This window comes from Cydia amplana, chromosome 11 (assembly GCF_948474715.1).
Source record: "Cydia amplana chromosome 11, ilCydAmpl1.1, whole genome shotgun sequence".
NCBI lineage: Eukaryota > Metazoa > Arthropoda > Insecta > Lepidoptera > Tortricidae > Cydia > Cydia amplana.
The window spans coordinates 3,438,049-3,449,011 of NC_086079.1; the positions used below are offsets into that span (position 1 = coordinate 3,438,049).

Below are 10,963 nucleotides of genomic sequence, written 5' to 3' on the forward strand. Positions count from 1 at the left end.
AGACATGAGGCGCCATCTATGAGCGGCAGTTTGATACAACGCCGTCTCTGTTAAGTGCGATGGCGAGTAGTTCTTCGTTCAATGTCTAAGCGTTTCTTAAGAAGATGGCGCTTTCGTCAAAGAGACAGCACGAAAGTTTCTAGTTGGATAGGCGATTAAAACAGGTACGTAAATTAATATCGCAACTATACGAAAAGTAAAAATTATATACCAACTAGTGCTAGTATATTACTAAACAATAATTGTGAGAGAACAGACACCAATAATGTCTCTATTTTAAAATAAAGTTTAAAATCAAGGACGAAACATGTAGGTGATGTAGGTATGTAAGTATAGTATAGTATAGATTATAGATCCCGAAATTTCCTACCTTAGAAAAATTAAAACAGGTAAGTACGTGACTAAAGAGGCGAGGAAAGAAATCAAGCCGGTTAAAATAGTAAGCAACTATAAATTAATTTGTGTACTTTATTTACCTATACATTTTATACCCTTCAGCGCGACAGCAAAGACTGGGTCATTGATACTCGTATGATCAATCATAACATTCATAACTAACACACTTTAATGGGGTCATTAAAAACATTCGATTTCGAGCCTTAATTTTATTGAAGTCTGACAGCAAAATTACTGCAGTTGCCTACTAATTACAATAAGTAAGAGACAGCGCTTGTAACCTCAAGGAGTTCAGACCAAAATCTAGTTCGGGGCATATATTAAATTGAGTTAATTCCATTTATCTAGTCTAGTGGCTTTAAAAAAAAATGTTGTTTTTACATAATAAACACCAAGTGGTATGCAAAGTCTAGTTTACCATTTATAATCCAAAGCAATAGACGATGCTAAGTTCAGTTACACGCTTTTTGACAAACTGACTGATGCCACTATGGCTTATCTAGGGTAATTAGAAGAATAAATAATTAGTGGTTATATCTGTAATGCAGTAAAGCAAATTCCATATTGCTAACTTTTATTGTGCTCGTACTATAGTTCGTTTTTTTAGCATCGGAAAGAAGGTAAACAATCTTGAAGTGTCTTTTTATTTAAAAAGATTGAAAAACACTTTAAAAAATTTACTTATGAAAGCAAAAGAATGTAAAAGATCGTATATCATTTATAATTCCAACATATTTGCCGTGACTTATTTTTCAATGGTGATTTTTAATAAAAAGACATGTCAAGATCGCTTAACACGCTTAAACAGTGACCTCGAGCGTAAATAATGCATATTTTAGCGTGCAATAACAGCGACACGTCAGTTTAACCGCAGTGTTAAAATACTGTTTTGACTGACGATATACGAGTAGATCTGCAAATTTTAAATTTATAAGTGATAGCCTTTTTTTAAATACCCCACCCAAAACAACAAAAACAAAACTCACCTCAACACCAGTCACGCCGAGCGCCGTCACCAAGTTCGGGGTCATCCTGAACGGCACCTTCTCCGGAACCCGCAGCGTCTTCCCTTTCTCGAAGCACACGTTATAGTCTATATGCACCACCTCACCAGACGTCAAGTCCACCATCACATTGTCCAAATGTCTATCACCGAGGCCGATTATATAGCCTATTGTACTCATCACTGCCACTGAGTAACTGTACCGACGGACCATCTGCCACCACTGTTCGGGAGACACGCTGCTGCACCATATCTCTCTCCACAGCAAATCGTTAGGAGTCTCCGCTGCTAATTCTTGGAGCACTTGTTTAAGTATAGATACCGGCCATTCTTTCCTATTCTCAGTCGGTATACCAGCTTCTTTCAAAAGAGGGTTCAGTTTATTGTAGAACAGTTCTGAAGGACGCAACACGTTGACAGTTTTGTTGATTTTAGCGGACAGAATAGCCGCTTCGCGATTCTGCCAGCGTTTGTAAAGCGCGAAGAGTGGCGTTACGTTATCCACCCAGCTGATCAACCCGGAACGGGGTCCTAAAGGAATCACGGAATAGTGCCGCGCTCTGTAGGTCTGATTATCATTGTTTTCGGAGTCTCTAGCCAGCATTGTATTTGTAATGGAGAGCAGCTGCATTATTCTCTCGTCCAAATGTAAATCTTCTAAGCCTTTGAATAAATATGTGTAAGCTCTACCGTCTGAGCCGCAGAATACCAATTTCTTTGGCCTGGTTTTAGTTGGAAGGATAGCTACGTTGTTCTCTACTGACTTTATCGTAACTCTGACAGTCCTTTGGTTAGTGTGGACTCCAGGCATTGTAATAACAGTATTTTTTAGTTCAGCTAACACAGGGCTAATATCTGACATCCTTAAAATGTAAGAAGTTCTCTTGTTCACTTTTTGCTGGAGTTTAAGCTGTAATTGTTTCAAAGGTGCCCACGACTCTTGTGGTTTTTCAGGATTCGTTGGATTTTTCAGTCTCTCGATAACTTCTGTTATCAGATTATGAAATTTCGCTTGGAAATTCGCCTCGTGAGGAGTTTCTGGTTTTGCAGACGTGATTCGTTCTAGTTGTTCTAATACGTATACAACGGGTTCAAATATAATTCGATGTTTCTCCTTAATCAGCTTTTCTTTATCTTCAGCGCTCAGATTAGCATTATCTTTAACTCTAGCAACTTCTGTCTCTAGTTGTGAGAGTCTCTTATTGAACTCGGAGTGATGTTGCAAGAGTGTTCCAAGCCACAATTCGTCCCACAAAAGATTAATCCTCTGCAACTCTTTCACTAACAATTTCACTTGAAGTATTGTCTTTGGCGCTTGCTTCGTTAATGTCTCCACCATGTCTAAGAAACAAGAATTTAGTTCATTATTTACGACTTTGTCACTAGCCGTATCGTCTAAGTCACTATCAGGTTGACTGTTTTCTTCGTCATTCGACAAATAAGATCTTGCTACACTAAGCTCGGTCAGATCTTTCGTTTCGTTTTCTACAGCACCAACAACAGCAGGAAATGTAATAAGATGAGGCGTATCTTCCGCGAGTCGACATAACAGATCAGAAACACATTTCCTCACGTAAGTCTCGGGATGATTTAATCTTGAAAAGAGCTGTGGGATAATCACTTTCCAGGGCTGCGTTGGTGTGTTCGCCAATCCAGATTCCAAGACAGTCTGTAGCTCCATAGCATGTTTTACTATGAGACGAAGCAGTCTTAAAGTAGCATTCACGACTGCATTTTCGCCACTGTGATTTATGTAATCCGAGGCGCATATTAACTGCAAGAACTTGAAGTAAGCGTCGGCTGACAGCTCGAAGTAAGAAAAGACTCGTTTTTGGGCTTGGCGCCATATGTCAACCAGCAAGGCAAGGTGTTCAGGGAATGCGTTGCTCAGGGAAGGCACTGTGCGAAGTTGACTCTCTATCATCTCTGATGTGTTGATCTCATTCCAATCAATATCTTCGTCGTCACAAGTGGCTTTTGTTTTTGATAAGATTTCACATACAGCTTCGAAGTCCTGTGGCGAGCATCCAATCATAACGCTCTCTATCTGTACTTTATCATTGTCAGTTAATTGTTCACGCGTCTTTGAACTGAACTCAACCATCTTCCTGCCCCACCTGAAGCACCAAGCTGCGAAATTAGCCCACGCTTTAGCTAGTCCTGGACATTGATTGACTCCAAACTGCAGTAGCTTGCCGACAGCGGAGTCAGCTAGCGGTATCACGTTTTCAGAGATGTTATTATCAACAAGACCGATTTCAGGTAGAGCGGATATCAATTTCATTAAAGGCGAATCTACTTCCAAGATATTTTCGTTCTCGCTTTGACTTTGGATCCATTTAGACAAAGTCAAAAGCATACGAGTTCCTTTTTCACGCAGTTCGTAACTTTGTTCTCCCATTGCAAGTCTTTGCGAGAATCCCAGGGATATATTCGAGCACAGATTGATAGCTTGCATTTTGGTTTCTTCTTTAGCGTACGTTAGTTTGCATAATTCCATTAGCGCCGTCGTGTTGTTTAATGTCCAAATATCTAAATCATACGTGTTTGTCGACATAACCAACACCTCACTCAGTTCGTCTAAATTACCAACGTTACCAAGATACACTTGGAATGCTGAATTATGTTTGAAATGATTTAATAGTTCTCTTTTAGCCATTCCTATATTAGAATGTTTCCTGGCATTCTTTATAACATCTAACCGAAGGCACTCTGCATAGAAGATGTTCTCTTCAGTCATGTTCAGTTTCGTAAAATACTGATTCCACCAAAGAATGCGACTGAGATTTTCGAAGTCCGTGCCATATTTGTGTTCTTTTAGAACTGACGGTTTGAATGGATTTGAAATTACTTTTCCATTCTTGACGATATTTCTTAGTCCTAGATTAGCCAATTGAAGCACTGCAATATCTTTCATGAAATGCACAGCATTCGTTCTAGCGAATTCTTGAGCGCTACATTTCAGCAGAGCGTCACAATCTGTTAGCAAACGTTCATATTGTTCATAGTTATCGGTATAACACACGTTTACAGCAGTGCACACTAACGTCGATTCAATCTTGTTTATGAGGTTTTGATATGAGCAAGCGTTTTTAGATATCTCATTAGAATTCATATCGAGAATGTCCCAATTAGTAAGTTCGTCGGGTATTTCAGTACTTCCCTCAAATACTCGCAGTGCTGTGAATGAGTTCCACGGCGAATTGTGCTTCCTTAGGTTCTCATTTTCTTTCCATTCCTGCATATCTTCCCAATTCTGAATATGCTTGTAGCTGTCCATAATTTGTTCATCAATGAACTTCTCACTTTTCGTCTCTGTTTGACGCGTGTCACCCGATTCTTTTTTGTCTTCTTGGGTTTTCATATTGTTTAGTTTTTTATAGAATTCCAAAGCTAACTCGTGTCGCGAATTAGCCTGCTCTGCTGCGCCCTTTAGGTAATACAGCTTTTTATCAAACGTTTGTTTGATCCAAACGTAGAGTCCGTGCAATACTTCCGGTTCTTGGATTTTTATGAGAGCACGAGCTAGGTTCATAGTGATAGCTTCAATATCGATATTAGTTGTAGAGGTGGCAGCAGTTTGGAGTATCAACGACGCATGGTAGATAGCGGCGCCGTAATGGCCAGCGTATTGACTGACAGCAAGAGACGCCGGCCGCAGCCTGTTCTGCCAATCTCGACATGTTGTCCAGTTTGTATAGAAGAATGTCCTTACAGGCTTGGCGACTGGCGGCAGCACTGTAGCTGTCCCTTCAGCAGCATTGTATATGTATTTCTCAAGGAACATCATAAACTCTGTGATCCAGCGGGATCTCATTTGCTCTCCAACAACCACATCCATTAAATTTCGCTGGTCTGTAGACACATATTTAGTTTCTAATGAGGAAGTCTCTCTCGCGATTCCTTTCAGTGCTGCTTCTATTTTCATGAATGTTTCTTGAGGTTTCCCGAGAGCAGTTCTCAGTTTTAACGTTACTGTAGTCAAAGCCAGTTCCGATAGTGCCCAGCTGATACAAATTGATGAGAAATTCGTGGCACATTGTCGGAAAAATTGAATATTGTTTTCATCGGCATCTTTAGAATGCAAGGGCCAAGAAGTTAAAAACGCATTTAGTAATAGATTTTTATCTTCGACCGTAGACTGAAGGATACAGTCGATTATTGCTTTAAAATGTTGGTTTGACAAGGTTGTGTACGACCCTTTCAAAAGGTATTCTTTTAGAGAGTTTGCTTTACTTTCATTGTTTAGCAGATGTAGGCTCATTTTTCGATATCTGAATACTTGTATGACTTGTTTGTCAAGCTCTAGATGCACTATGTCCCACGGAAGTTCAAAAAGCACTTCCATACAAATGTTTGACACTGCGTCATTTTGATTGTCCATGTGTAATACACACAACACAGCTATAGTCTTCAATACCATTGCATTTAAACTGAGGTTTTTGTTTTTTAACAGCAACTGGCTGTTTTTCATAACAATCAGCACAATGTCATCGTCAAAACAGTAAGCAAGAGACAGCATGTTTGTAGTCAAAATGAGGAATCCTTTAGACATGCTGACAATTGGTAGGTACTTGTCAAGCTGGCTAAGTATATCTGAAACCCAATGAAGGACAAGCAACATGGTTTCCTTACAAACATCTTTTTCCAATATTACACTCAATGTGTTGAGAATTACCGCTAGGTGCCCAGATGTAGGGCTTGTGCCTTTCACTTCGCCGAGGTTTAATTTGGATAAGCCAAATATATCATTTGCTCTCTGCTGGGAGTTCTTCATCTTTACTAAATCACTTGATGCAATAAAATGATTGTTCTTTCTGCAATGTGAGTAAAGCAAATACAGCACAGCATATTGGAGGGCTGGTTTATCTTGGCTCAGTTTATCATCTTCGGGACGCATTTTAATAGCCAGGAGTTCTAAAATGCTTGGCTGCAGAGCCCACATGCCGATGATAGAATTACTAGCATTTGCAAGCTCGGAAAGACATTGCAGGTAAAATATAACATTTTTTTCAGCATCTTCTTTGCATACTTCATCAGTGTATTCAGGCTGAATGATTTGTATGTCAGGCACAATAATAGAATATGAGTTTTGTATGTCTGTAAGTACAAACTTGTAAGTTTCTTGCAACAGTGGGATATTCTTCAAGTTTAAAAGGTTACTGTATACTGACATTACCCCATTTAGAACCAGGGCACTCTCTGAATTGCGCAACTGACGCAAATTAGACTCGGGACCTATTGTTTCAGTGATAAATTCTATAGGAAGGTTTGATGCAATCTCTTTGACAGTTTTAGAAATTAAGTCAATGACACTGAGACACACATTTTCTTCATCATTCAAATAAGTTGTAATCTCCATTGAAATCAGTGAGAACAAAGCCGGGAAACTTGACATAGCTTTAGTTTGTAAATGCTTCAATAGTAATGTAATGCTCTCATTTCCGGCCACAATCAAATCGGGTTCCGCATCATCTTTCAAAGTTTTAGTAAGTACCTGAAGTATCTTGGTTGTGGATTCAGTCAGGAAAGACCAGCTGACAGTTTGAGATGTAGTAGGGCTGAGTAAACTGCCCAGACTCTTTACAACAGTATTAAAGACATTGAGAAATGAGGTTATCTTCTGGATGCAGTCCTCTGCTGATGTAGATTCTGTATCTGTGTCACTTTTATTAGAATCCAGGTCAGTTGCATAAGCTACCATATCCTCAACAAATTGGTTCAGCAGGTTTACAGAGAACCCGACATCAGCCTGCCAGTGACGGCTCAGTTTAAACAGTGATTGTAAGGCAAACTCCTTGATCTTTCTCGGTTGAGCATTATCTACATGCCAGCCGACTAAAATGTCCACAGTATCCACAAAATGATTGGCAAAATGTTCTGGGTATGAGTTAGACATCACTATCATGGCAGTTATGGCAGCCATAAAGACATCGGCTGAATCAGTGCCTTCTATAATGACTTGAAGGCGAGCCAGAGTTGTTTCTGCAAAGTCTGACAGATTTGGTGTCTGAAAGTCCAGTTGAAATGTCTCAGAAAAGGACAGTATGAGCAGGTGTTTGATAGAGCTATTATGTGCTGCACATGTGGTCTCAATCCACTCCAGATGTTTACGGAAATCCGGCCCCATGACGTAACCGATTCTGCCTAGGACAACAGCAGCTTGTTCCTTGGTTTCTGGCCCTGGGGCATCGTACAGCACATCAAGTAGTGATTCAACAAGTATGTCATAAGATCTTCTAATGTATCTGGCGTTTTCTGGAAGCATTACTGCCTCCTGCAGCTTGCTGCATATCGCAAGCGACTTTTCGACGTCCACCTCGGCACACAGGCGACGCAGCAGTTTGGATATGCGTGGGTCTTCGGGCAGATGGATAGCCAGGTCAGGTCGCTCGTAGAAATTTTTAGTAGTATTCGTTTGGGCCCAGGCATCAGCCGCGGCATGAGCTAACGGTTCGTGATATTTAAAGGAACCATCCAGATCTCGGTCGCTGCGAGGCGGCAGGCCTCTGCCTCGACCGCCGCGCCCGCCGCCTCTCGAGTGTCGAAACTCCGTAACCCGGCCGCGGGGCCGAAAACGCCCGTCTCGGCTCGGCCCGCCAAAAGAAGACGATGCATCATACGACCCAACATAACCTCTGACCTTATCATCCGTGTTTTCTTGACCGATTTCTTCCCTTTCAAGAACGTCGGGGGGCTCCGACCCCTTCAAGTTTTTCACTTTATTATTTGCAGTGGTTGATAACATCACTAAAATTGTCTCTAGGGGCACGAATATGACCACACATGGCCGCAAAATTACGAAAATTTACGGTCAAAACAGTCGTTTTCAGCCAACAGTCACACAACGAAAACGTTACCATAGACAATTTTCACATCTTTCTAAAACGTCACTGTAACAGCTGTCACTTTGAAAAAAACTGAAGCTTAGCAGATTTCTGAACAAAGAAAGAAAATTATTTTAAATCGTAATTTCGTAATAATCGTAATTATAAGAACTTGAACATTTTAGAATAATTCACTCAAATTACAATTTTAAGGACCAAGTTTCTTTAAGGCCCCAGTACACAATGGACCATCGCCGGCCACTCCAAGGGTCCCAAGGGACGCATTTATGCGTTAGAGGGAGCAAGTGATATTGCTATCTCATTCTACCGCATGGCTGCGTATCTTGGAGTGGCCGGCGATGGCCCATTGTGTACTGGGGCCTTTACTGTAATAATCAATTTAGACTCTCGCGCGAGCCACGAGACGAACCGCGAGCCGCGCCACGAGACGCGAGTCCACCGCTTAAGCTTTGGATTCCTCCGAAAACGGTGCCGTCATATTACGGCCGCTATATAGCGTTGACTGACGTCACTAGAACGTTGTCTATGTAAACAAGATGGCGCGGTTTCCTAGACGGCGTTACGTTACGTTGATTGTCAACGTAACGTAAGATGACGGCCGTCATGACCTTGTCGATAGTTTCGTGAACGTTTTATTAGATAGCGGTGACGCCATTTTGAATAAATGACACGAGATTTGAATAAATGATTCCGTACTACGATTATTTTCCTCTTCTGATGATATTTCATCCCCCAAGTAAATTATAGATGATCAAGCAAATTTTGTCAGTAGGAAAAGGCGCGAAATTCAAATTTTTTATGGGACGTTATCCCATCGCGCCTACATTTTTCAAATTTGCCGCTTTGACCTTGGTGGATGACGGTGTTATGACGCCGTGGTACTTTCCACATGTCGCCACCGTAAAGACGGCCGTCTTTTGCTGCCGCTATATGACGGCCGTCATATGACGGCACCGTTTTCGGAGGAATCCAAAGCTTTACACTCGCGTTCGGCTTGTCATTCGGTTATAAACCTTATGCAGTGCCGTTAGTGTTTAAATTATATTAGCTCGACGAGACGAGAGTGTAAGCGGGGGCTCGCGGCTCGTCTCGTGGCTCGTAAGCTCGTCGAGCTAATATAATTTAAACACTAACGGCACGGCATAAGGTTTATAACCGAATGACAAGCCGAACGCGAGTGTAAGCGGTGGACTCGCGTCTCGTGGCGCGGCTCGCGGCTCGTCTCGTGGCTCGTGCGAGAGTCTAATCCGCGTATAAGCCGCTTTTAATGATTTGACTCATTACTTGATAAAATGACAACCATAGATAGACAATCATCTCACGATTCCTAGACGAGAGTTCATTGTCATCAGTCACAAATGTCACAACAAATGATATATATAACCTCAAATACTACAAAAGCATGTATTGCCTATTTCTTCGCGTATAAATAATGAATTATAAAACTAAATGAAACTTGAAAACGAAAACATGAAGTCTAGTAAACGTCCACTTATTTTCAAAGGTACGTTGTTATAATTAACTCTTTAATACTAGCTATTTCCTATATCTAAACACATGTCATAATATTAACGCAATATTTGGTTTCAGCTTTAGAATTAAAAGTTACGGAGGATTCAGAGTCTCCCCACACAATCTATATCAAAGAGCATGCGGTAAGGGATCACACAGAGGACAGACCTCAAGGCAGAACTTTATTCGTTGTCAACATCCCCCCATATATTGACGAAAATGGAATCAAAAACGCATTTCGAGACGCTGGCACTGTGAAATCTGTGACTCTTCTACAAAAGCCGGGTCCTTCAGAAACAAAAACTATAGACAAATTCCTTCCAGTGACCCAGAAAGCTATATTCAAAGTGGGCTATATAGTTTTTGCTAAAGTAGCACATTTAGATAAAGCTCTAGCTCTTACGGAACTCGCCCCTGTTATCTCTGACGAATATCAGATCAAATGTGGTATGAAAAAGTGGGTAGCAGAGTACAACAACTCTGTACTGCTTGCTAAAGAGCTGAAGGAAAAAGTAGAAGCATTCATGATAAAACATGATGAGAAAACTAAACAAGCCGAGGATAAAGAAAAGAAATTAGAGGAAGAGGATGATGATGGCTGGATCACGGTCACTAAGAAGGGAAAAGTACAGAGCTTCGCTCGCTCCGAGAAAGTTGAGAGCAAAGTCATGGCTAAAGAAGAGAAAAATAAAAAGCGGAAAGAATTGAAGAACTTCTACACCTTCCAGATTAGAGAGTCGAAAATGAAGCATGTGGTAGCTTTGCGACAGAAGTTTGAAGAGGACAAGAAGAAAATAGCTCAGATTAAACAGAGTCGTAGGTTTAAGCCTTTCTGAATAAACTAGTTTAGTATCAAAATGTTTGTATTCTTATTTTTAAACTTTCGAGTTAATACATGAAGGGTAAAAAAATCCTTTATAACGAACATGAAACTACAACATTAGTTTTATGAAATAGTCTTTAATCTGTAACTTATTTACAAAATACATTTATTTATAAACTTAATTTAATAATTCCTTTGTACAGCAATTCATTTTCTATGAAAACAAAATACATACATATTTCTGTATGACAAGTAATTGCTTGGGTGCCTGACTTGGCAGACTTCTGTTACAAAAAGTTTCTGTCATAAATTTCATTATTAAAACACATTTATCACCAAATGTACTCATCCCCAAACAATACGATTCGTCAAAACAAAACA

The 10,963-nt window shown here is 40.4% G+C and overlaps 2 protein-coding genes across 2 annotated transcripts in view; one reads left to right on the forward strand and one right to left on the reverse strand.

Moving 5' to 3' along the window:
* The window catches only part of LOC134652297 (serine/threonine-protein kinase SMG1), a gene marked incomplete at its 5' end in the record, with an annotated part of 236,858 nt that extends 228,651 nt beyond the window's left edge, over positions 1 to 8,207 (reverse strand). Inside the window, one exon of the mRNA XM_063507469.1 lies at positions 1,383 to 8,207. Coding sequence (XP_063363539.1) covers positions 1,383 to 8,207 — 6,825 coding nt within the window. The remainder of the gene's footprint in view (positions 1 to 1,382) is intronic.
* A 1,417-nt stretch (positions 8,208 to 9,624) lies between these two features.
* LOC134652377 (ribosomal RNA-processing protein 7 homolog A) lies at positions 9,625 to 10,627 on the forward strand. Its single transcript, XM_063507551.1, has 2 exons — positions 9,625 to 9,751; positions 9,838 to 10,627. The coding sequence occupies exons 1-2, from the start codon at positions 9,697 to 9,699 to the stop codon at positions 10,593 to 10,595; spliced, it is 813 nt and encodes a 270-aa protein (XP_063363621.1). The 5' UTR covers positions 9,625 to 9,696; the 3' UTR covers positions 10,596 to 10,627.
* Positions 10,628 to 10,963: the final 336 nt, after the last annotated feature.

Bases quoted from the DNA above. Each gene is read 5' to 3' on its own strand.
- LOC134652377 (XM_063507551.1), top strand. From the start codon at position 9,697: ATGAAACTTGAAAACGAAAACATGAAGTCTAGTAAACGTCCACTTATT. The intron at 9,752-9,837 runs GTACGTTGTTAT...ATTTGGTTTCAG, and splicing joins ACGTCCACTTATTTTCAAAG to CTTTAGAATTAAAAGTTACG.